General features: G+C 39.6%; 1 protein-coding gene across 4 annotated transcripts in view; it reads left to right on the top strand.

The window, feature by feature from the left end:
• The window catches only part of Immp2l (inner mitochondrial membrane peptidase subunit 2), an 815,636-nt gene that overhangs the window by 538,911 nt on the left and 249,564 nt on the right, over window positions 1-27,161 (top strand). For 3 of the 4 annotated variants that reach the window (XM_041658410.1, XM_041658411.1, XM_041658412.1), the window contains exon 5: window positions 11,509-11,574. The exons of the other annotated variant lie outside the window; for it this stretch is intronic. In XM_041658410.1, the coding sequence (XP_041514344.1) occupies window positions 11,509-11,574 (66 nt within the window). The remainder of the gene's footprint in view (window positions 1-11,508; window positions 11,575-27,161) is intronic. 4 annotated transcript variants of the gene reach the window in all.

Raw genomic sequence — 27,161 nt, 5'->3', positions numbered from 1 at the left:
CCATAGCCTAGCAGGGGAAAGCATGGCTGGGAGACAGCGAACAGCATCATCTAAGCAAACTTTCTCTAGCTCGGAGGCTCTGTTAAATGTCGAGAATCTGAATGTGCCAATGAACAGTTGCATCTGTCTTCCAGTGGAGAAATCAGAGCACTTGCTCCATTTCCAATGAACACATGGCCACCAGGCTCCTCCTTCTTCATCTGACTCCTTCTCCCTGAACACTGCTCTTTTCTCTCTCGCTTTAACAAAATGAGGCTACTTAGAAAATAATTTGCTGCCAAATTTCCGCTAACTTGTCCCCAGAATTCCTTTAGTCTATTAAAACTATTTTTAATGTGTCACCTAAAATGGTGCCATTTTCTACTTGTCTCATTTACAAAATGCTTCTTCGAATGATTAGCTTAAAATTATCCATAAGTAAATTATCACCAGTTATTGTAGCCAGAGCAGAAGAAATCCCTCTAAGTTGCTGAAAACTTAGCAGCTAGAGCTTTATCTATGACTGTCAAGCTGAGCAAGTAAATGATAATGCTGTCTTCAGGGTAGAGCAGTTGAAATTGATTTCGTAAAATCCTAAACCCCGTGCATTTTTTCGTCAATGCAACTGCTGATGCTGTTCAGTTTGATACTGGGGGCATAAAGTGGGCATTTTTTTTTAGGTAGCAAATTGTATTTAGTTATTGGACTCTGAGAGTTTGTCTGAAAAACAATAGTACTATATTTTAAAAAGAAATAAGTTCAATAGGTTTAGAATGGGAATGAGGCAAAATGTCTCATATTTTACTTAAATTTGAATCTCCACAGAGTCAGGGCTCTTGCTGCTGAGTGTGAGCACTTAGAGAGATTACTATCAGTGGTTTTGCAGTTCCATGTCTTCCCACATGTAAACGTAATGCAGTTTTAGGCAATTCTGAATCTAGCAGCACAGTTGAAACATTAATAATATATATGACATAAGTCACTAGAGAGTATATTAATCCGTAAGTATACACTGGAAAAAATAAAATAAATTATCACATCATAAAAATAAAATATGCAAAAATGTAATTTTATATTGTCACTACTAAATTTAAGTTTCCAGCTGAAAACTAAATCAATCTTATTCCTTTTAATTTAGAATAAAGTTAAAAGATGCATGCAGCAATTTGAATCATATTCAAATTGCGTGTGTAGTGGTTTGAACAGGAATGGCCCCCACAGGCTCATATGTTTGGATGCTTGATCCTCAGTTAGTAGAACTGTTTGGGAAGGATTAGAATTGGCCTGGTTGGAGTGGATCTGTCACCGGGAGTAGGCTTTGAGGTTTCAGAAGTCTGCTCCAGATCCAGTTTCTCTCTCTTCCATTCTGCATTAATATTGCAGACCAGATGTGAGCTCTCAGCTTCTTCTCCAGTACCATGACTGCCCCCTTGCTGCTGTGCCCCCCCGCCCCCCGTGATGATTCTGAAACCGTAAGCAAGTCCCCAATTAAGTGCTTTCTCTTCAGTGTTGCTTTGGTAAGTCACAGCAACAGACTAGTAACTAAGACAGCCTGCTTATGGTTCTTCATTTTGTCAACACAGGCTCCAAGCCTCATTGGATTTATATCCTGCCAGCCTCAGGGCAGGACCCTGTTTCTCATTCAACAGCCTTCATTGACATTTGTGGAGGCACATTAGCCTGTCTGGTTTTCAGTCTTGGCTGGTGACCATTGAAACATCCTCCTACCTGACATTTGCTCTCTGAAAAGTTTTATTTTGTTAATCTCAGTTGTGGGTCACAATGGTAAGGGGTGGGACCATCAGTTTACACTTCCCATTTCCTGTGACCACAGAGGATTACACTGGCGACCCCTGACTGTGTTGTTTTGGATGTAGTGCGCAACTGTGACGGGCACAAGTAACACAGCAGCCTCTCTCCCTTTCAGGCACTCAGTGGACACAGTTAGGTATTCTTCAAGGACATTGTTTACCATGCACATGTTGTTGCCTTTGCATTCATAAAGCTAAAGATTATGGTTCTCTTTCAGGTATATTACTGGTTAGAAAATACATATAGTTGAAGAGGAAGGTGAAGAGCAAATGTCTTTGAGGGAAAAGGTCCTAAATGACTTTGCTCTTGCTCTCCTGACGTCATCATGTGCATCATGCCTTGAGTTTGGCATCTCAAATGCCAGAGTATACTCACCATCATAGACAGACAACTGGCATGTAAAGCTGGGTGGTGGAGGTGCACGCCTTTAATCTCAGCACTTGGGAGGCAGAGGCAGGTGGTCTCTGTGAGTTCAAGGCCAGCCTGGTCTACAGAACTAGTTCCAGGACAAGTAGGGCTGTTACACAAAGAAACGCTGTCTCAAAAAACAAAAAAAAAACAAAAAAAAAAAAAAAGAAAGAAAAGAAAGCTGTCCTGTCAGCAGTGTTAGTGAGCTGCTGGTCCTTATTCCAGTAGCATTTTCCAGATGACTCCCACCCACATAGTTCTAACCTCTTGCGTGCATTCAGCTTTAAGGTACTGAGTTAGGTCTTACATACCAGAATCTACTTCATACTTTAATTGACCTACCTCTTATATGCCATTTTTATATGGATGTGGTGTGATGTTGAAAACACATGCCTTCCTTTTCTAGGTGATTCAAGGCATAAATATTCTTCAAACTTAACAAAAATGTATGGCAGAATTTTTCAACCTGACTGAATCTGGAAGTCTAATGGTTTAATCAAAGTATTAGCTAGACTGATGGTTTACTCTTTCAAAGATATTACTCTATCCCATAGTCAAATAATGATGCTTTATTGTATAGTCAGTTAGGTATAGTATAGGTATAGTCAATTAGATAGTGTAGGCCTCAAGGCTACCTTGACTGGAAAAAAAACCAACACTCCAATGTTTGTGTCCAGCTTTGGGGCTACAACACTAGTGTCAAGGTCTCCCTTTGAGAGTCTAGTAGAGTTGATTTCTAACTTAAGAATTCTCCATCTCCACATGTATGGCCTACTGAAAGTATATTCCCTGTATAAAAGCAACACATTTGCAAAATAAGTCAACCAGAAAATTTCATTTTCTCAAGCAGATGTTTCTTTATGGCTGGAAGTACATTTCTTCATATATGTGTTCATATTATACAGTAGAATTAAACACATATCATGTATGTGATATATGTATTCACGTTCAAACCCTTATTCCAGATGTTAATATATAGCTGTAATTGTATTTAACACCTGAACATTGTGTTGTCCTATGCTTTGAACTGCTGCAGTTAATAAACAAACATTGGTGGGTATGATCTCACTGTTATTATTGTATTAAATCACTTAGATATTTGTAGAGATATGAAGACACTTGTTCTGAAGTATCAAAATAGCCAACTACAAACTATTGCAGCTCTTTATAATTAAAAAAATTATAATCATAATGCACATTAATTGATTTTTACATAATCAAGGCTGACTTTAATAAGAACAGTTGTAATTACTTGCTTATTAAATTTCTTCTAATTGTAGTTAGTGAAATATTTTGCATTACAGCAAGAGAATTTATAAGCCACAGCATATACTTAGTCAGTGCTATCATAATATATTTCCTTGATTAAGGTCTGAAACACAGAATTGCTCCTGCCACTGGGAACCTTATTAGAGTGTCTCTGTTACCCTGTAAAAATGTGGTTTTTCTCCAGCTTGATTCAGGTAGGGCATGCAATGTGAAAATGGCCAAAGTAGACAAGTCAGACTTTCCCTGCTCCTCCCCCACACAAAACAGAGAGCGTATGCCCCAGTGCTTAGATCTCTACTTCTCACTGAAGTTTTCTGCCCATATGATTACCCCCTGTTGTTGTCCAGGTGCTTTTCACAAGACCACCCCTGTCCCTTCTAGAACATAAACATAGAAGACATTGACAGTGGCCCCATAGACTGCCCAAACCATACAACTGTCATCCACATTCAGAAGACCTAATTTGGTCCTATGTAGGTTCCCCTACTGTCAGTCTGGAGTCAGTGAGCTCTCACTAGCTCAGGTCAGCTGTTTTTGTTGGTATCCCCCTCATGTTCTTGACCCCTTTGCTCATATTATTGCTCCTCCCTCTCTTTGGCTGGACTTTGGGAGCTCATCCCAGTGCTTAGCTGTGGATCTCTGCATCTGCTTCCATCACTTGTTGGATGAAGGTTCTTTGATGAAAGTTAAGATAGTCATCAATCTGATTGCAGCGGAAGGGCCGTTTAGGCACCCTCTCCACTATTGCTTAGGATTCTAGCTGGGGTCATCCTTCTGGATTCCTGGGAATTTCTCCAGTGTCGGGTTTCTTACTAGTCCCATAATGGCTCCCTCAATCAAGATATCTCTTTCCTTGGGACCTGTATTTTTCCCTAGTGCGTGAACTAGGTGTTTGGAGCCCATCCTTTATGGAGGAATACCTTATTCAGCCTAGATGCAAGGGGAAGGGCCTTGGTTCTACCTCAAAGTGACAGACTTTGTTGACTCCCCTTGGGAAGCCTAACCCTCTCTGAGGAGTGAATGGGGCGTGGGTGGAGGGAAGGTGCAGGGAATCAGAAGAGGGGAGGGAGTGGGAATTGGGATTGGTATCTAAAATGAGAAAAGATTGTTTTTTAAAAAAATAAGGAAAAAAAGAAGACATATTTGGACCATGAACATGGATTCTAGTCACCGTATGCATGTTACTTTGTAAATGCTGCAGCCGTTTGACTAATACCTTTTCTGAGGTGTTAGGTGGGGACTGAGCGTCTTACAGTAGCAGCAAGAACATCTGAAATGAGGTGCTCTGTACTTGCAAGATTTTAAATGTTCCCAGAGAATAGGGAAAGTCTGCAGTTCCTTTCATTCACTCTATTCTGATGACCCAAAGAGAAGTTACCAAGGGGCAAGGTAGCTCACATGCTGTTCTGATTTAAAAGCCACAAGTGCGCTAATGCAAGTGTGCTCAGTATTACCAGTGTCCCTTTAAAAACGTGTGTGTGTGCATAGCCGTACACATGCAGCCATGCCTGTGCAGAAAGGGCACATGACCAAGCATGAAGCAAGTGCACAGAATTGGATGCTGAGAAGTACCATTTGATTCTTGCTATCAGAGTCAATGAAGCTAAACTGACCTTCAGTATGCACACTATTGTTATTGGGTTTGCGTGTTTCTTTAGTTAACTGTGTACTAAAAATAAGCTAAGCCTTTAAGATATTTGGTTTTGTCCTTTATTACAACAGAATATGACAAGTTGTTTTGGGAGAATTTGCAAAATAACAGTCTGTGTATGCAGGTCTAAGAGAAGTGGAGTGTAATAATGCCTGGAGGCCCTGGGGATTCTGCTCCTTGTTAAAGCCATTTCAGAATAAAGTCTCAAGCCATAGCATTTACACATGTTCTTTTGTGGCCCTGTGATGTCACAATCAGAAGTCAAGCTAGGATTTATAGAAATCCCCCAAGCTCAACCTCAGCCACTGAACATCTGTGGGTCAGGCTTGTGGGACCCCGGCAGATTTGCAGTATTGACTTCCCAGCTCCACTGAATTTTTTCATACAATAATTGTGGCTCTCTTTATATTTTTCAGAGGAAGAAGAAATTAGAATTTGTATGTAAGTCTCCTATGTGCTTGTCTATCTTACAGTTTATTTGAAAAAGTTCTATGGCAAACCTAAAACACTGCCACAATTCCAAGTTAGTCCTGTGACTTCTGGCTGATGCCCGTCTGACCTCGTCTTGGTAATAATCAGAGGCCACTCCGCGCTTGCGGCCTCCAGTTAGAGCCCTTCTCACGATGAGGCGGAGCAGTGACTGCAGACACCACCCTCTGGGCTGCAGGCTGCCCCTCTGCAGGAGGTGGGTGCCATGCTGCAATCAGCAGGGAGACAACTTGACTGGAGAAATGGGTGAGGTTAAAAGTGGTGAATAGAACCAGGATTTAGAAATATGGAATTGAGGTGTTTTTCAATGGTAGACATAGTTTACACAAGACTCTGAATGGGATCCCAAGCACCACAAGCAAGCAAGCAAAAAGTTAAAAATAAATAAATAAAAGATTGTACGTTCTCACTCTGATATATACTGTAATAACCCTTAAGTACATGGTCTTCTTTAGACCTCATGTTTATATTTGACTGTGGTCAATGTGATTTCTGTGACTTTCTTCTTTCTTCCTTCTTTTCTTCTTTTTCCCCACATCACATTTTTTTTCTTTTGAGACAGGGTCTCAGTATGTACCTCTGGCTGCCCTGGAACTCACTCTGTTGACCAGGCTGGTTTTTAACTCACAGAGATCCCCCTGCCTCCGCTTCCCAAGTGCTGGGATTAAAGGCGTGCGCCACTATACTCGCGTCAATTTGATTCTAACCTGGAGGCTAAATCTGTAATAACCTTCGTCAATCTGAACCACAAATCTACCAAACTCACTGAAATGCGGTTTTTTTAATTTCAGCACAAATCAAAGATAGGCATGCCTAGTTCCAGGATGAAGGCATCTCTATAACATCAGGATACAGTACTGTCAGGAAGTGAGAGAGCGAGACAGGTGTTCCTAACTCGAGTCCCATAAAACATGAATTTCCAGTAGTCCAGCCAGGCAAACAGGACAGAACCAAAATCTGTTTCAGAGAGTCTTGTGACCAAAGGCATAGCTGTGTTTGGCCTATCACCACTTTAAAATATCAACTCTTTAATCATAATAGCAAATGAAATTCCATAGAATTGCAAGGGGCACCCTGTCATGGCAGTGTGAGACCCTGTGTCTTCTGATTGGAGCTTTATTGTGTCACACCCATGAAGTACAGGAACAATGCTACTCTTCTCAGCCAGATCTCATGCCCGATTAAATCATGAGCATAAGATGGAATGTTTGTAACTCAGGTCCCAGAAATTAAAACTATAAAATATTGCCTATTGTGAAAACATTAAAATTACAAATTTAAATGCAAATTTGAGTATTTATTGGGCAGCATGCATTGTACTCCTGAAATAAGACCCAATCCTTCACTTGTTATTTCTCACATTGGCTAGGAGATAGGCAAGTGGCCAAGAAAATTCAGACAAAGAGAAGTTTAATAACTTTTATGATGCAAATCTGCAATAACTCTTTTACCACCTCTACTTACTTCAAAGTAATGCATTCAACAGTCTAATGATTAAAATATAGGTATAGATTTTAAGCAGTAATGGAATTAATGTTAGTAATAGCTTGTTTCATTTTGAATTATTTGATTAGATTCATGAGTTTAATATTACATTGAAATTTATCGGTATGTTTAAAGTAGTAATTCATAAGACTTTAATTATACAGATAGCTCACTTTATATATTCTCTTTTGCATCATGATCATAAAATACAAATTATTGTAAAATACAGAATACTTCTTGAGTATCTCAGAAGCCTAGAGATTGTTGGCACAACTTTTAAAAAACAAATAGGGGTTCCATTTACATTACTCATTAGCATTAGTCCTACCTCAATTTAAATGGAAATTTTATAATTAGTTCAGGCAGTACTTCTGCATTGGGCATTTCTTCTTAGGTAACATCATATGACACAAAAGATTGCCATTTACTAAATCACATAGCCAATAAGCCAAAAATATGGCCATTAAGACTTTTAATAATACAACTCTCTGCTTTCTGTTTTAGATTCTTCCTAAGCCTCCCCAGTGAAATCAGATGTACACTGTTTGTGTCTAATTATAGACTAATGCTGTTGTCCAGTAATAACAGCAATACTTCCTGACTTCCTTTTCTAAATTACACATTCAGTTGAAATTTTAACTGTAATAGTGTTTCTTTTATGAACTTGGGCTCCCTATGTTTGGTGTGTGAATGTCTACAATTGTAATTTCTTCTTGACAAACCTTCCCTGTAAGGAGTATGTAGTGTCCTTCCCTAGCTCTTGTGATTAATTTTGGTTTGGAGTTTATTTTGTCAGACAGCCATACCTGCTTGCTTTTTGGGTCCATTTACTTTAAGTGTCTTTTTCCACCCTTTCCCCTTGAGGTGGTATCTTATCCTTGATGGTAAACTGTCTTTCTACAATGCAGCACAAAATTGGATCCTGTTTTCTCATCCAGGGTTAGTATATGTCTTTTATATTGGGGAATCGATACCATTAATATTGAGTTATTAACTAACAGCGTCTACTTTTTCCTGTTATTTTGATCTTATGGTATGGGTGATTGTTTATCATTCTTTTGATCTTTTAATTTACTTTTCTGAGATTGTGTGTTCCCTGTGTGTTTTTGGATGTAGCTAACCTTCTCAGACTGAAGTCTTTTTTCAGTGCCAACTGTAGAGCTGGGTAGATAGAAGTTTCTTAAATTTGGTTTATCATGGAATATTTTTTCTTTCTACATTGATTGTGATTGATAATTTGTTGGATATAGTAGTCTGGGCTGGCATCTGTGGTCTCTTAGAGTCTGTAGCACATCTGTTCAGGCCCTCCTGACTTTAGAGGCTCCATTGAAAAGTCAGGTATAATTCTAATAGGTCGGCATTTGTATGTTACTCAGTCTTTTTTCTCTTACAGCTGTAAGTATCCTTTCTTATTTCTGTACCTTTAGAATTTTGATTGCTATGTGTCTACTCTGGTCCCGTATATTTGTTGTTTTGTTTGCTTTTGGGCCTTTATGAGAACCTCCTTTTGATTGGGGTAATTTACTTCTATGACTTTGCTAAAAAATGCTTTATTTATCTTTGATCTGGGTTTCTTCTCATGCCTCTATACCTATTATTTATGGGCTTGGTCTTTTCATAGTTTCCTAGATTTCCTGTATGCTTTGATCCTAGATTTTCAGACCTAACGTTTTTGATTGAGATATCCATTTCTTCGACCTATCTTCAAGACTTAAATTCTCTCTTCTGTGTCTTATAATCCATTGGTGAGGTTTAATTACTGAAGTTTTTGATTATATCCTAAGAAGTTTGTTTCCATTTTTATTTCACTTTGGCTTTTCTCTAGTGATTTTATTTCTTTGCCAAGTTTTACTGTCATGTCTTGAAGTGTTTTCACTATTCCATTCTCCTTTTTTCATGGTCTTTGTTAGGGCATTATTCAAGCGCTTTGGAGGTCCTCAAACAGTCATAATCGTTATTTTCAAGTCCTTGTCTTGTGCATCAGCTACACTGCTTTTCCCAGAGATGACTTCAGGGTTGCTGGCTTCCTGAATAGGCATATTTTCTTGATTACACGTTTGTGTTTTCTTTCGCGGGAATCCAGGTATCTGGAATTGTAATACGTGTAATAAATGTGTATATAATATATCAAGGTGTATGATGCTACCTAGTGTTGTCTTTGTTTGATGTCTGGTTGTTCTTTGCTTGCCCCTGATGCTAGAAAACTGTGGTGACTCTAGGATTCCTGGCACAGAGTGTTCTTGTGAGTCAAGGGTTAGAGGTGCCACAGGTCTCCAAAGGCAGCTGGTTCCGGGCAGGGAGACGTACGGCGGTCAAGAGACAGAGACACAGATAGGCACTCCATGCAGAGTGAGGTTGGATATTTATTTAGTAGGTTATGGAAGGGAAGGGGAGAAGAGAGAAGAACAGAGAGAGGGGCAGAGAGAGAGACAGATGGACAGGGATAGACAGAGAGAGAGACAGAGAGAAAGGGAGAGATGGAAAAGGAAGGAACTGGGGCTGGAAGCTGAAGATCAGCTTACTTCAGTGAAGGGGCAAGAGTGGGCGTGGCTTGTCTCTTAAAAAGACAGACCAGATTATTGTAGGGTTCGTAGGGAATCGAGGTGGGAGGAAGGAGGGGCTCCTGCAGGACAGCTGCAGCAAGATTAAGAGCAGGTCTGGAGAGACTGGAATGAAAGAGGTGGATAGCCATTTTCTAGGTAGTCTTAAGTTGCCTTGTACAGAGAACCCAATTTCCATAGCTTGAAGGTAGCAGAACCCCACAAGTTAGATTTAGAATTGTCTGTTAATGACACTAAAGTTATAGAATACCAGTTACTCAATTTGTTTAAAGAGACCTGTCAAAACTCTGATCCAATTTCCCTTCAAAATAAAGAATATTCATAATCATGTGAAAGCAATTGCAGCTGTTTTACATAATTTTATTTTCTCCGTAAGATGTATTATGGGATATAAATTGTATTGTAACTCCTTTAATTCAGAACACACTTACAGTTTTTCTAATTCTATTTCTATTTTTATACTTTTACTTTCCTTTTAAAAAGCATTTTAATTCAAAACATGAATTGGCATGAAAATATTTTATCTCTGGTTGATTTTCAAGTACACATTAAACAATTATTTATATGATATATGATCTGCTCCTTGAGACAAGTCTGTTAAATCGGGGGTTTAAGATGTTATCAACAGGAGATAGTCCACATTAAGATGGAGTTATCTGTCCATCGCTGCAGAAGAAATTTCCCCAGTACCTGGCAGCTTAAGTCAACAGACATTGATGGTGCGCATCTCCCGAGGGCAACGTAGGTGGGGGCATTGGCTCAGGGTTTCTCTAGAAAGGCAGTCAAACTGAGACTCCCTGGGTACAGCTTCACCAGGCTTGGCTGGCACTGAGGACAGGCTTTTGAGCTCACTGAAGGGACATTATTAGCAGGCTAGTTCTTCCCTTTGTGACTGTTTCTGCGGGGTTGTTCAGGACAGATGTGGCTGGCTGCAGAGTTGGAACAGAAGAGCTCAAGGTGAATGAGAAAGCCTCTTCACAAGGAAATCTCCGAGTGCTCTATCCATCCCGTTCCCATACTCTCTTGACCTCTCAGATCAATCTTAGCCTAACGAGGAAAGAACCACTTGGGGTGCATATTCCAAGAGGGCTGGGGATTTATTTAAGCAGTGTGTCTTGGAATAAAATTTTCTCATCACAAAGGAGATTAAAATAGAAAATATCTTTTAACTATATCAAAATCTATCAATTTCTTTTCACTGCCAGGAGCACTGTTTATCTCTCTGAATTCTATAATCATCAAATCGCTAGACACCAATATGATTTAAAGGAATTCTCTACTTTGTTTTTTAAAAAATATATCATTGTTTTTTGGATGATGCGCTTTTGATTTTAAAGTGACATAAACTTTATAGAGTGTTATTGTTTAAAAGAAATGTCTGCTTTCTTACACACACATCCTTTGAATGTACTTGACTTTAATAACATCATACTTAATAATCTTAACCCCTTAATATCTGAGTTGCTTATCCGTCTTGGTTTCTGTTTCACTTTTTCCAGGGTCTCATATAGCCCAGGCTGGCCTGGAGGTTGCTGTGTGTGGAAGGATCCTGCTCCTGCTGCCTCCACCTCTATCTACTAGGAATGGCAGGCTGTACCAACTTTCTCTGTAGTCCCTCTGTGCTTTCCCATTTTGTTAAGTTATACTATTGCTTCTTTATTCTCAGAGCTTTTAAAAAGCATAAGTATCTCAATAGTATCTCAGATCACTTGAAACCCGAGTAAGGTTGATGCCATACCATGGGTGCTAAGAATTCTGCAATGGTTTTACTACAACTGATTTTGTTGAACAATGGTTTTTTTCCCCCTAAAATAATGGCATTATTTGATGACCTTATTTTTTTTTTAATCCTAGGTCTCCTAAAAACCCAGAACAGAAGATCATTAAAAGAGTGATTGCTCTTGAAGGTGACATTATAAGGTAGGTGCCTAGGCTACTGCATTTAACTTATAATCTAGTGCTTTTTGGTTTGTTTGTTTGCTTTTGTTTACCAGAGAAAGGGTTTCTCTGTGCAACAGCCCTGGCTGTCCTGGAACTCCTTTTGTATACCAGACTGACCTCAAACTCACTGCAATTCATCCCCCTCCCCCCACAGTTGCTGGGATTAAAGGTGTGTGCCACCACCTTGTGGCTCACAGTCTTGTGTTTTAATTGGTTTTGGGTCATTATTTGAAATTAAAGTAGAAAATGCCTTGGGGTCTGGAACTAGGACAAACTTCACTTGGGTGTCTACTTCAGTGCACATGACTAACCATTCAGGATGGAAGGTGTGTATGAAATTACTGAGCATACTTTTGTCCTTAGATTATAAAACATAGGATAACTGTTAATGCAGGATCCGCCACATGCTCTGGACATTCAACCACTGCTTTCAGGTACCAGAACTAGCACAGTTGTTTTTAATATTTAATAATTTTTAATGGTGACACTAACACCCATTTTATAATATTTGAAGAGCATTTCATTATTTTAAAATCTAAACGCAAAGAGTGACAGGACTCTTAGCCATCGAGGTAGAGACAAGGTGGATAGGAAGTGAAACTTGCACTTCTGGGTTCATAATGAGTGTTGAAACTGCAGACAGCACTGGAATAATCAAGAATTTGAGGAACAGATAGCAAATTCTTATTTATTGCTCCTGCTAATATAAACGATATTTGAGGATAGACAAGAAAGATATTAGTGCATGATGCATGTCATTTTGATTGCCTATTTATGGCCAGGTGTACACAATAGAGCAGACAAGTGCTTTGAAAATAATATTCATGAAGTTTTCCGATCTTGTTTCTACCCAAAAGTCCCTCCTAAAACTACCTGTGTTAATGATTCCACAAGCAAGACAAGCGAAATGATAAGAGCCCCTGTCAGTTTCGAACAGAATTGAGATCGGCAGTTATGAAAAGATGGCCTGGGGATCCCCAGAGTCCCCAAGACCTATTTTGGGTTCTGTGAGATCAAAACTACTTTTTTCCTAACAAAAGATGTCTTTTGTCTCTCTTTTTAAACTGTAACCTGTTGTATCTATAGGATGGAATTTTCCAGATGTGTGATATTGCCAAAGATAGGATAATGAAGCAGAGGCCAGCCCAGTTATCCTCTAGTTCTCCAGACGTCAAAAACATTTACACTGACCTGCTCTTGCTTTTACCACTAAAAAATACTGCGATTTTCATTAAAATATACTTGATACTATAATATTTACTGCTTATTGAATTCAACATTACTTTTTAAAATTATTCAATTATTTATGCTTGTATACAGTGTCTTTCAATCAAACCTACCCCTGTTCCCTCGCCTATCCCTTGAGCCACTTTTCCCTCCCAAAGCTGTATCATGGGTTCTCTCTTTTTCTGTATTTTTATATAGTAAAATATGGTGGGAAGACCACTGTCAATAATAAGTGAGTTAGTAGGAAAGTGGTTTGTTTCCATTTCCTATAAAAAATGCATTATGGTCAAAGAACCTGGTGGCTTTCTTTTTCTTTTATCAAGAGTCATCCTAGGATTCTGATTTCCTTCAGAAACAGAGACAGGTATATAATCAGAAAACCCCTCACTCCGGGTAGAAGTATCCAAGCACACCTTTATTGTCTGGAGACTGTGTGAGTGTGATGTGGTCTCATTAAAGAATGAGTCAGCACCCTTGAAAACATTGTGTTCAGCTACTGATCTGAGTCACAACAGACTACAAATTATATGGTTCTGTTTCTGCAAAATTCCCAGAATAGGTAAATGCACAAAACACAGGTTAACTTCCCACAGGCGTGGAAGAGGGTCATAGAGGGACTTTTAATGGGTACAGGTCATTTACTTGTTTTTAAGGGGTATAAAAATGTCCTTAAATGTATTGTGGTGACAGTCATACAGTTGCATATGAAAAATTATTGATCTGTACATTTTATTTGGGTAGATTATATGCTATGTGAACTACATCTCAATAAAATTAATCTTACACAACAAAAGAAGACACAAAGCAAACACAATTTATTCATGTAAAGTAATCTAACAAAATTAGTAATTTCAGTGAATCAGGGATTTTTTTTTATTATAATCCAAAGTGAACTTTGCCATTTCTCATCATCAGTCACTAGCTGATTAGTCAGCAATGTGAGATCACAGAAGTCTGCACAAGATGAAACTCCACTGCAGACCCGAGGAGATATGAAGCATTGTTCTTTCTCAGTGCATCTACATTGGGGTCATACAGCAGAGGCAGACCCAGAGCCACAGGGCAGGCAGCTGGGCCAGGGTTGGGCTCACCTTCTTACTGGATACTGTTGAAACCCAAGCAGAGAAGCCTGCAAAGGGATGCCAGGGTCTGTGTCCCCATTGTCTGCCTTTCAGGGCCTCAGTCATGGAGACTGAGTGACTGAAAAGAAGAAAGGACATAGAGTCAAGGTATTTCCACTGGAAAGTCTTTTTGTTGATTAATTAGAAAAGTAGTCATTCTTATGGCTTAGTGTCTTTGAAGGGGAAAAAGAGCATTCCTTGTCTTTGACACTTTGGCACCTAATTGCCCTAGGCTTCCTGGCTTTGAGTTAGTGTGATCCTTCAGTGGTCTCTAACATTATTGAAAAGTGTTAAGGGGACAGACAATTAGATAACAAACATTCCCTTATAAACTTACTTATTTTTGTTCGTGATCTCTTTCTTGCAATTCCATGCCAAGAAAAAAATTAGGAAGATGCTGCCTATCAACCACAAGGGGTCATTAGCCTGACAGTGCCCTCCCTCCTGACAAGGGAGTCTGGTCCTGTTTTCCATGGATATTAATGAATTTCCTAGGAGGCAAGCTAAAATCAAGTGTGAATTTTCAATATTTGCTTTCTTGGAAAAAATTTGATATTTCTTAAGGAGAGAGAGAGAGAGAGAGAGAAAACTTCCTATATCTGAAGTACAGCTTTAGGATGTATACGGTAGATGGACTGCTGGTCTACCTACTGATTTGTTGCGTTTGGGATTAAGTGTCCTTCCCTGGTGTGGCTCCCATGGCTCGGGAGACCAAGTGACCTGAAAAGCACCCTATAGTTAAAAGGACCCTGTTGTAAGGGACTCATAGGAATGATGGGTACCAAGAGGGTCACAGAGTAGAGCATTGCAAGGTAGCAATCACTTAGCATTGCCTTTTCAAGTCTCAGTTCACTGAAACCGAAATCTGTTCTCTTCAGTAGTGGCTTTTACTCTGCTCCCTAAGCAAGATTAAGTTTTAGAAGTTTTGCTTTTTATTATAGAAATCGTTTTGCTCTCTTGAATTGCTATGAAGAATACCCTTGTTCACAAATGCTGTTAAATTTTGTAGGCTAAATAGGATGAAATGGAAATATCAGTTATAATATTTGGGGATTGGGGTTATGGTTGGTTTTGGTTATAATTTCCTTCCCAGAGAGCTTTTTTGAATTTCTATTTTAAGAGATGTTACAAATATAAATAAATCACACACCAAAATTAACTAGTCCCAAAGACTATAAAGAAAGTTTTTATATATTTATATTTGTCAAACTACTCAAAATATACTTCTCAGAGGGAATTTATTTAAAAGTCAAAGAAATGTGGACTTTAGTTTTAGTTTCAGAAGTTTAAACACCTAAATATGGGGGGTGGGGTGGTTGAGACCGGGTTTCTCCACGTAACAGATCTGGCAGTACAGGAACTCACTCTGCAGACCAGACTGACCTTGAACTGATAGAGCTCCACCGGCCTTCACCTCCCAAGTTCTGGGATGAAAGGCGTGTGCCTTTAATCTACTTGCGCCTGATGAACGCGTGGAGGTAACAACGGAAGAATAGTAGAAGTGAAAAGAGGTAAAACAGTCCCTGAAAACTTCCCTAAAATTTGGAAATTAAGGGAAGGAGACATTGAAGGAAAGATAATCAAACCAAAGAAACAGCCAGTGCACACCTGAAATAGAAACAGACTACGTGAGAACTCAGGGTCTTGTAAGAAGCTAGCACAAGGTAGAAGGTAGAAAGTTGACATGACTGATAAGTTCTTAGAGGTTTGTTGAGCTTTGTGGGCCCAGGCAAGGACTTCAGATTTATTTCAGTTGATGGCCAGCCAAGTGTTTTTGAAGGATTGTTGTCTGCAGTATGCAAAAAGGGTAAACAACAACAGCGTGGCTCTGCCACCCCAAGAGCGGTCTCTCTCGGCAAAGTGCAGTCAAGCTGCTCAGGAGAATAGTTAAGTGCCTTTCTTCACGGCATGCATGCTGACTACTTTGATTTCTTTCCAGTGACCCAGATAAAAGCAGTCACATTATTTATAATCCACTGATTATGATTTATATTGACAAAGTAAAATATAGAGTTCGAAGTATTTGTTCAGTGAGTTCTGCCAATACCTAAGATTGGAAATGAGGAGACGTTGAAGGGTCTGGATTTTGTAACGTAATGTCAATATTGGTTAAAATCACAAGGTGACTCTCTTGAGTCTCTGAAGCTCTTAGGTGAAAACTTGTTTTCATAGTGTTGACCCTACTGTGTATGCTTATCCATAACAGTAACAATGAAAAGCTAATGAAAATCCTATTTAGCCATACTCATTAGTTCCACCATAGCTCTTTGCTTTCTCTTAATTTGTTATGACTCTTACAGAAGCACTATTGTAGAAAAGCATGAGATGAGGAAAACTATTCCTCCCCTCCCGCATGTAAAGGACATCGACGTGAGTCAGCCACAGTTGAAACGTTGGAAGTATCAACTCTGCCTATAGGGACAACTGTATGTCTGTTTCACAGATCTCAGGCCAGTCAACAGAGAGGCCTTGTATCATGCCCTCTCTTCTAGAATCTGGAGTTCCGTATAGTTAGCAATGCCACTGTAGTAAGTATCTGGATTCTTCTTAGTCCCCATGGACAGGCTAACCATACAGTTTATCACTTGAACCATGTCACTCTGCAGAGGGAAGGAGGTAAGTGTTAGTTATGCTTGCGATCATCACTGTAAGCCAGAGCTGCCAGGATGGACTGCAGCAAGCAGGTCTGATGAGTGCAATGTACTCTCCTGTATCATCCACTTCATGTACTTTCATTTTATGCTGCTCCTGGCCTTTCTTCTTCAGATGAATCCTAAAAAGAGTCGCCAGAGTGAAATAAGTTCTAGGCTCCAGGAAGGAGCATGGTGGAAGGGGCTGGGTCCTGCCCATAGCACAGGACCCAGGATATTCTGCTCAAGTTTCCAGTGCTAGACTGTCTCAAAACTGAATTGACATTGCAGAGCCGTTGGAGGCAGGCAATCATGGGCCTTTTTTTATTGAAAAACATTTACATAATAATTGCTTTCCCAGTCGAAAGACTATATTAGAAAACATCCAAACACCCTCATTTATTAAAAATAACTCTGGTATTAGCAAAATAAAAATCCATTGAATCACTCGAAATTAAACGTTTAAAAGCTGTTGATTTTAAATGGACTGCTGAAGATGTGGAAATCAATGTTGGCCTATCACGGATTGTTGAGTCACCCTGTATTCCAGCAAATGGTTAAGCGTTCTTAGAAAAAAGCAGAACCAAATTGAATTTTCCTTAGTAAAACTACATGATGCTTTTTAAATAACATCTTTGTGGTTGGTATACCAGCTCAGACTAATAGAGCCCTGATGTGTCTGCATGGCTGTCCTTGAAGAACATCCGTTGGTTTTGGGATCTTTCTGTCAATGTGGAATCAGAGATGCTTTCTGTCCATAAAGGAAGGCCATATAAAAAGAAGCCTGTGTTCAGGACTCTAGTAAAGACTGTTGGGTGAAATGTCTTGGAGCACACAAGCTAATGGATTTACAGTTCTCAAATGGGGTCGGAGTGGGTGGTTATTGACAGAACAGAGGTTATGTGTACCCTGTCCTTATTCATTGATAACCTGAACAGAAGGTTTTCAGAAAACCCGAAGATCCTCTAGCCTGGTTGAGTTTGTTCCACTAATTTTCCTGTGTCTCAATGGCATTGTACATTCGAATTTAATGCTGGTTTCTGACCAGTGATGCTACGTAATAGATAAGGGTTTGAGCACCTAAATTAAATATCTTGGACTTTAGTTAATGCAGTACCAAAATTATCACTGCAGTATAGAATTCTTGCTTATTAAAGAGTTACAAGTTTTTGACAATCCTTGCCTTTGTAGAGATATAAATGTAGGAGATTATTTATTTGATGTTGCTGAATACGCAGAAAATGAAGTTGCTAATAAAAAAGATAATGTTTTAACAATTGACACTTCTCTCTGATAATGAGGGGGGCTTTTTACCATGTTGGTCTTAATTTTTATCAAGGTAAATAACTTTTAAAATTGCCACTTCTTAATCTCAAAAGCATTCCTGCAATCAATTTAGCAATACAAGGATTATTTTAGATAGGTGAATGTTGCCCTTAGAGGATGTGACACTTACTGAGAGTTCATGAACCTTTCAGATTTATTTGCCTTTTCCTCTCATGGTGGCACTTATTACCGTGGTGGTCAGCCTCCTTCCCGGCCAGTGGTTTCCCTAAAAGGTTTTGTATTCTAACATCTCCTGTCTCTTAAGCGGAGTTCTTCCTTAGGAACAAAAATCTTCATTTTTATTCATTCTTGCAGAGCTGCCTGCTTATTCATTCAGTGTGGAAGAGAGGCTGTGGGCATATGCAATGGATTCCGACTATCTCGATTTAGATTTCAGAAGTGCCTCATACTATGTTACCTTGACAAATTACCTAGTCCTCCAAAACTAATTTTCCTCATCTGTAAACTTGACATTGTCATAACATATACTCCATAGAGCTTCTTCAAAAATCACATGAAACGACTGATATAATGTGGTTAGTACAATGCCCAGGACCTAGTTATGTGTTTTTGCATACCAGATTGTAGCTGGAGTTGTGATTTTTATTGTTCTTTAATGATTGTTTTGTATTTACAGTTTTCCAGATGCTACTGAGTTTCAGGGTTGGCTAGAAAGGCTAAAGCTCATAGGTAATGCTTACCCTTTATAAGGTTTATAGCAAAACAACAATGGCTACAATATAACAAGATAATCGTTACTAGGGAGATGTGCTAAAGCTTCTGGAAATTGTGTGTATATGTGTGTGTGTGTGTATGTGAGAGAGAGAGAGAGAGAGAGAGAGAGAGAGAGATAGAGAGACAGACAGACAGACAGAGAGGAGGGGTGGTATCTGGTGGGCCTAAGGAGCTGGGCTATGTTGGTGAAAACTGGTAGAAGTAGAAAGTGAGGAAAGGTCTTAGTTTCCTTCTTAATTGCAAAATATTGCATGATTGTTATGGAATGTTCAGATACTCCTAGAACATATGCGACAATGAGAACTTCCTCTTTTTGCCTATCCATGATCATGCTTCTAGACATATATCTCTCTATATATACATACATATAGATACAGGTCTATAAATATAGATATATCTGTTATCTATCTTTCTAATCTACTTCTCATAGAAGGAACTCGAAAGCATGAGGAAGGCAGTTGCAGTATAGCTTCTTTTTCTCAAACATTCTCCAGACACTTGAGATTTTCTTTAAGAACTTCTATTTTCCATGTGTGGGTTCCACTAGCACATCTGTGTTGCTGTATTACACTAGCGCATCTCACATGGCAAATTCTGTAATTACTTGTTAAATAATGATCCTAGGAGTAACGTACATAAAGTATCTATGGATACAGTATGGGGCCACAGCGGTATGAAATCTAGATAAACTACTCACAGAAATTCAAAATAGACTGCTCATAGAAACCAAAGTGAAAATGAATATTGAATAACCTTCTTATACTGCTCCCATTCACTCACAGTTTTGCATTACAGACATCCTGTCCTTTTTTTGGCTGTTTGTGACAGGATGTGTCTGAAGTGTTTCAGAGAGGAACTATAGTGACTCAGCTTACATAGGAAATACTTCTCCAACATGGAGTCTGAAATGATATGATCTGGTGGGATCCTCATTCACCCCTCCTTGGTGATCTTTAAGACATAGTGACCAGTTTCCGACTGTAGATACTTTTTGTGGGCATCCTTTTACATCTCTCAAATTGGTGCTGGGGTACCACTCCCCATCCACCAATTTGGGCATGTAATGTGAAGGGCTCTTTGGAGTGTGATGTTCACTAGCAGCAGACCCAGAGGTGTTACAATTAACATTTGAGCTTCTATACTGTTGATCCAATCACATTCTTAGGAGTAGGCCATTCTGAAGATATGAACTCCAAGTCAAATAGAAATACTGTCTTGAAATAGAGAATACTAACTTTTGTGCACTCCTTTGAACTAAATATTGATTTTTATTTTTCTTCTACCCACAGTAATATAAGCTGTCAAATATTTTGAAAAGACATATAAGTGTAATTATCACCGTAGGATGCTCCAAAGATTGCCTTTAAAAATATCTTCTTGAAACAAAACTTAAGAAAAATATTTCATCCTGAATAACAGCTGAGGGAGAGCCAGCACTTCTGACCTGGGCAACTCCTGTTAATTCAAGTTTACCAATGACTGCTGTTCCTCTTTTGAAATGTTTAGAGCAACTTTCAGAAACCTGGAAAACAATGTGAATTTTCTTATTTGTATAGGCATTAGGCAGGACCATAGACTTATCTGGCAGCCTTGAGGGAAAGGAGCCACAGTACAGGATGGCTGTCTCAGAGAAAGCTGCATGCGGACAGGATGGACTGATTTCTGAAACAGGGAGAGGGGCAGCCTAGGGTCCGTGCTCTAATAGCTTAGAGACAGGCATAGAGAAGCAAGTAGAAGGTCTAAGAGCAAATCCACACACATACACTCAACTGATCTCTGAGGAGAGCGCCAAGAAGACCCAATAGGAAAGGACAGTGTCGTTAATAAATGATAAATCTGCAGAACATTGAAGCTGGATCTTTAGCTCACACTATATTCAAAGGTTAACTCATGACGGCTTAAATTCAATAATAAATACAACTTGCAGATATGCACAGTGGGAAAGCTTTAGGACGTTAGTGGTAGCAGTGATGGTATAAATATAACGACAAAATTCCTGAACAAGAAAAGAGAAAGAATCACTTCAAACTTCCTCCACTCATGCTCTGATGCAGCCTATATCTAAGTTCGGCTCCTGCCTCTTGTCTTCCTGCATATAATTTCATGTCTGTAAAGCACTACACCGCCTATTCTTTCTTATCTCTATTGCAATGATCAGCATACTTTTTATGAAAAGCCTTTTATTAAATACTCTCAGCTCTATAAGCCATGCTATCTAGAAAACATATTGAACTCTGGTACCATATCAAGAAAGGTTATATGAAGAGACATTTCCTATAAAATACTATTTCTGGAAATACATTTCGATCTACGTTTGGCTTATGAGCTACAGTTTGCTGACCCTTAGTCTATGTGGTTGACTTTTGTTTCTTTAACTCAATCAATAGGAAGTATGAAACACGCATCTAACTTTAGCCAGCAGTTTAGAGGAAAATCATGCATCTGTTGTTGTTACAATGGCTGAGGCAGAGGGAGTGTTGATTGTTGAAATGCTAGCAGCCATGTGAGCACACATGGACATAGGAGACCCTTGATCTGAGCTGGGTAAGAAGAGTTAAGCTTCAAGAGCTCCCCAAGGGCACTTGAAATTGGAAGTAGCCATAGGCTCAGAAAAGAGAATATTAAACTTCTCTGCCCACCAAAAGCAGTAGATCTGCAGATGGGCAACCTATCCTGTCTTTACTGTCGGCCCCTCTAAGCTCAGTAGCATCAGAATGACAGATAACTTTTTTTTTTTAATTTATTTATTTATTAAGGATTTCTGCCTCGTCCCCACAACCGCTTCCCATTTCCCTCCCCCTCCCCCGATCAAGTCCCCCCCCCCCTCATCTGCTCGAAGAGCAATCAGGGTTCCCTGACCTGTGGGAAGCCCAAGGACTGCCCACCTCTATCCAGGTCTCGTAAGGTGAGCATTCAAACTGCCTAGGCTCCCACAAAGCCAGTACGTGCAGTAGGATCAAAAACCCACTGCAATTGTTCTTGAATTCTCAGTATTCCTCATTGTCTGCTATGTTCAGCTGAACATAGCGGACAGATAACTTTTGACTATTGTTTTAGTCACTGCAGGGCCAACCCAGCAGTACAGAAAGAGTTATTTCTTTAAAGTAACATAACTCCTCAGTTTATTTACTGTTAGGGAAAACATTCTGATTTGGCCTAGCTTACTGGGAAGAATGCATGTGTTATAATAATGTCTTAGTGTTGGGTAATAGTGACTCCTGGGTTCTAACTGTTCATTCTGGTTTTTTGTTTGTTTGTTTTTGTTGTTGGTTTTTGTTTTTGGCTTTTTTTTTTTTTTGAGAGAGGGTTTCTCTGTAGCTTTGGAGCCTTTCTGGAACTATCTCTTGTAGATCAGGCTGGCCTCGAATTCACAAAGATCCGCCTGCCTCTGCCTCCCAAGTGCTGGGATTAAAGGCATGCACCACAACCGCTCCTAACTGTTCATTCTGAAATCAAGCATATGTTTGCTATTTTGTGAAATCAGAAAATATCTGTTGGTGGAACTATTAATTATAAAGTATCCATTAAGGCAAGAGTGCCCTAGTTTTCTCCTTTAGAGTGATGCTGTATCAGAGTCTCAGTATTTCTCACTGAAAAAACTAATGTAAGATTTTGACATTGAGCATCTTGGTGGTTGTGATTCAAATGAGAATTTGAGAGAAAAGGATTGATTTTTTTCTGTATTAAGAGACTGGCAGTTGTTAGTATTTTATTCCAGACGAGTAAATTGTATATTTGAGGTACGCTAACCAGCAAGCCATTAGCTTTGTGCTCCACTGCAGGACACCTGGGAACCAGGGAGTTTTTCTACTCTGTTTATTACACAAATAAATTTTCCTCCCTGATCCCGCTGCAATCCCTGATTTTAATATGCAGCTGGGGCCGGTGGTAGTAAATGCTCAGTCCTCTACGGCTTCACCCCTCTGCACTCCGAGACTTCCAAAGAGCATTTCTGGAGTCTCGATTTCAATTTTACACACATCAAAAAGTAAATGACTATTTAATCTTTTGCTATAACATGAAGAGGAGAAGTAATACAGACTGGAATGGAGTTTAGTACGATGGAAAGCCAAAACTGAAAGATTTTCTATTTGAGATGAAAGTATAATGAGCAGCAAGCTTTACCAAAGCTTGGGGTACGACAATAGAGGGGAAAGAATGAGCAGATTAGAAGCTGGTGTGTGCAGGGGAAAGTAAGGTGACCTTTAATGGAATTCTGGGGCTGTCTTTGGGGGATTATGTAAATTAAGCTCCAATTCTGAATCGGATAGGATACAACTATCATTAAAATCAAGAGAATGCTTGCTGCCTGATGGAAATGGAAATGAACCCTAAATTGATGTTTCAGCCCCAGTATCTTCTCCTGGCTTTCAAAACATAAAGCTTTTCTTTCTTATTAAAAAAAAACCTGCACTGTTCTTAGCAACAAAGCAGAAGGAAAGGAAGGAAGATGGTGGAATTTCTCCCCACAGTGTGCGAAGTGTCCCTGTGTACTGTGTCTAAGCCCTGGAAGGCTACAACTCTTTTATTGTGTTTGTATTTGAATGTTCTCATTACCAGTAAGAATAAACAGTGTGTGTTTACGAACCTCACATTTCCTTTTCTGTGCATTTCCAAAGATGGTATTTAATGTTTTCTCATCAGTCTTAACATTATTTTAATTCTTTGTCAATAGATTAAGTATACTTCGAGTTTATGATTTGCTTGTAGGTTTATTAATTCTTAGGATTATTTAAAAGAGTGAGGTGTATAAGCTTTTTTTAAAATTATTCAGTCTCACTTTCCCAAGTTTTAGATCTATGGAGTAGATCTTATAAATTTTGAAAAATTTGGCATAAATTTTGTACCTCCACCTACTGGCTTTATTAGTGAGTAGATGCTTATCTGTTGACTTTTACAAACATATAGAAGTAGGAAGACCCTATATGTTTTGTACCATTGTTTTCTCAATATTTTAAATTTAGAAAGTACTAGAAAAACATTGGAGGAGATCGTCCATAGTCTATAGTATATGCTAATTATCAGGTAGAGGTTATTGTTCTTGTAAACCTTTTCTCACTGTATGGTCCCAGCCCAAGTGTCGGTGTCCCCTGGGAGCTTGTTGGAGATAGGCGACTCTCACTCTCCCTGTGCAATGCGACACTCTGGACATGGCGTCCAGCAAGCCCTCTAGGTTCTTAAGTGCAATGGAACCTGTTGTCTTACTCTGGTGTTGTCTCTCATTGACTCATTGTGAGCTGGCTTTGAAGCCTGTCTTGGCTTTGGTGTGGTCAGTAGAGATGATGATACCCTTCTTACAGGATAAATGTCACTGTCTTAGACCACAAGTCTCAGTATCATCTCCAGATTCACTGTGACACTGTCTTGCTTTCTTTTTGGTTTTTCAAGACAAGATTTCTTATAGCTTTGGGGTCTATCCTGGGACTCACTCTGTAAACCAGGTCTGTCTCTGCTTCCCGAGTGTTGGGATTAAAGTTGTGTCCACCACTGCCTGGCCCCTTCCTTTCTTATCTTAAACTCCCAGTACTGGCTTTGGGATCAGAGATCTGGCAGGGAACTACACACAGTGTGTCAGGTCTTCTGACGCTAATGGAAAGTGAAAAGTGTTAGATCTTCACCAGGGCTTCCCATTCCACTCTTAGCTGTTTGGGAGATGGCAAGGTTACTTTGTAATTTCTGTATTCTCTGTGACCTCAGAGTTTAAGAAAGTGGAAAGCAGTTAAACATTTAATGATTTGGGGTCTGAATGATTTTAAATATGCCTCTTAGTTCTTTAGTTCTTTGATAGTTGACTACCAAGCAGAGAAAGGGGAACTGGTCAATACCCACAGCAGGTGGGATTAGCACCAGGAAGGGTGTGTCCTCATTCTAGGATGGAGGAGTGGGAGGTTCCCTGTTAGGGATTCGCTACTCTGAGGCTTCTTGGGCAAAGGCAACAGGCAGCTGAGAAGAGTAAGCAGCATAGTGGGTTACTAGTCTTGCTTCTTCCCCAGCTGCTGTGGCTGCATTCTAATGGATCCCCTCGTACGCTTGCCAGCCCATCACTGTTCTTCCACAGGAAGGGCCATTTCAATGTTCGTCTCATTATGGCATGTGCATTCTTTAGCATAACGGGATCCCATTTAGCACGAATGAACGTCTTTACAGCAGTGATCTCCTCGCTGCACCCTAGCCATTTCAGCAGTGTGTGGTTTCCTGGCAGCTGCCTGCCTTCTTGGGCACCACTGTTTTTGCAGGAAACCACCTTCCTTTTGTCCTGCTCTGCATTTGTTTTGTCTGGCCAGCTCCTACTCAGCAGTTCTATTTCTAGGAATATATCCAGCAGATGCACCAGCATGTGACTTTAGAGAAGAGTGTGAGGGAGCCGATCCCTGCATGACTTAGAACAGCAGAGACTGAGAATCTTCTATATGGATGGCGGCACAGCTAAGGATGTTGGTTAAGTAGGAGAGAATGCTCTGGAATAATTTTTTTTTTAAAAAAGTGTTCTCTGTGTGAATTTGTATAAGAAAACTCTCTAGTGACCACAGTGCATCAGACCCTGCCCATTGCTTCCTCCCCTGTCCTTTCTCCAGGACTTCAGTCCAACTTTCTTTTGCTGCCAAAACACGTCAGTAACTACAAGTGATTTATATTATTGAGTCACTTTTGCCTTTAGAGGCCATTGGAAAGTCTGAAGGGTGAGGGACGATTTTCACTGTGCACCCTTTACTCTGTGTTTAGTTTCTCATTATCTTATACGTGCGTTCACACTCCTGTGCAGGGGCACACACGTGTGTGTAAGTGTAGGAAGAAATACAAAGGTGAGACATGCCTACATGTCTATAAACTAAATATGTATCTATCAGTTCAGTGTTTGCTTTATTAAAATCTTCCTATGTGTGGTGTGTGAGCAGGTGCATGTGTGCCATGGTGAGCATCTGAAAGAGAAAGGACAAGTCTGGTGTCAGTCTCCTCTCCAGCCTTGTTTGAGAAAGCCTGAATTGTTTTCTGCTAGGTTAGCTAGCTTGTGAGCTCTGGACAGTACTCCTATCCTTACCTACCATCTCACTAGAAGAGTGTTATGTTGTAAAAGCTGCCCCGAAATAATTACACGGAAACTGTATTCATTTAAACACTGCTTGGCCCATTAGTTCCAGCCTCTTATTGGCTAGCTCTTACATATTGATCTAACCCATTTCTAATAATCTGTGTGACACCACAAGGTGGCTTACCAGGAAAGATCTTAACCTGTGTTTATCTGGAGTGGGAGAATTATGGCGACTGCCTGATTCGGCTTCTTTTTCCCAGCATTCTGTTCTGTCTACTCCGCCTACCTAATTTTCTGTCCTATCAGGGTCAAGCAGTTTTCTTTATTAATTAACCAATGAAAGCAACAGATAGATACAAGACCCACCTCCATCAGTGTTAGGATGACAGACATGTATCACCATGTCTGGCTGTATGTAGGTTTTGGTAATGGAAACTCAAGTTGTCATGCCTGCACAGAGCCTTACCCACAGAACCATCTCCCCATCCCAGGCATTGCTTTTCAAAACCTTTTGCAGTTAGATTTAGGTTCTTCTGTGCAACTGCAGCATATAGGGCATGCCCTCTTATAGCCCTTGCTATTGAGAGTTTGCAGCTTTTTATTTACGTATATTAAAAAGGTTTTATTATTGTTTAATTTGAAATATTTCCATTGCTAATAAGAGTATGTTGTGTATATAGTCACTAACCTTTTTTTCTATTAATTATCTGTTCCATAATTATTCATTTAAAAAAAACTAGTCAATGTTAGTCAATGTTTTATATAGTATGTTTGTAGACAACACACACTCATTGTGTGGTATAACTCTATTCTTTAAAGTTATTCATATTTCATAGGCTAGAGAAATGGCTTAGTGATTAATAGCTTGTACTGTACTGCTCTTACAGAAGACCTGAGTGACTCCCAACATTCACAAAGTGGCTATCAACCATTGTAACTCCTGTTCCAAAAGAAGAGAATCTGATACCTCTCTCCTCTGCAGTGACACACAAACACACACACACACACACACACACACACACACACACCACAGTTAAAAATAAATCTTTAAATATACTCTCATGCTTACTGTTTATGCTCATATTTTAGCTTCTGTGTAGCAGATTCTTTGCCATCCCCTCCATCTAACAAGATCCTGTGTCCTCACCCTTACTGAACTAGCCCTCATCTACACCGTATCCAGAGTAATTTATTGAACATACCCTATGCAATGCATGTAATTGGAGCAGAGCTGGCTATACAGCCCTCTTGCTACCTGTGAGCTCTCTGTGGCAAGGAGGTGCAGTGCAGTTTTTGAGCCAAATGCAATCCTGCCTATGAAATCTATCATGTTGAGAAGTTTAGCATATTTGTCCAATTTAATGACTGTAGATAGCTCTGTGCAGTATTTATAAAACTTTAATCCCAAATACCACTCTGTGAAACAGCTCTACTCATTTTGGAAATATTTCAACTTAGTCCAATTAGTAGCAATCCCAAGCCCTTATCTTTAAAATT

The sequence above is a fragment of the Microtus oregoni genome, unplaced genomic scaffold (genome assembly GCF_018167655.1).
Source record: "Microtus oregoni isolate MIOR12 unplaced genomic scaffold, Mior012 000009F_ref0000495, whole genome shotgun sequence".
Taxonomy (NCBI): domain Eukaryota; kingdom Metazoa; phylum Chordata; class Mammalia; order Rodentia; family Cricetidae; genus Microtus; species Microtus oregoni.
Note: the sequence above shows the minus strand (reverse complement) of the source record. Positions and strands in the feature narration are given on the sequence as shown.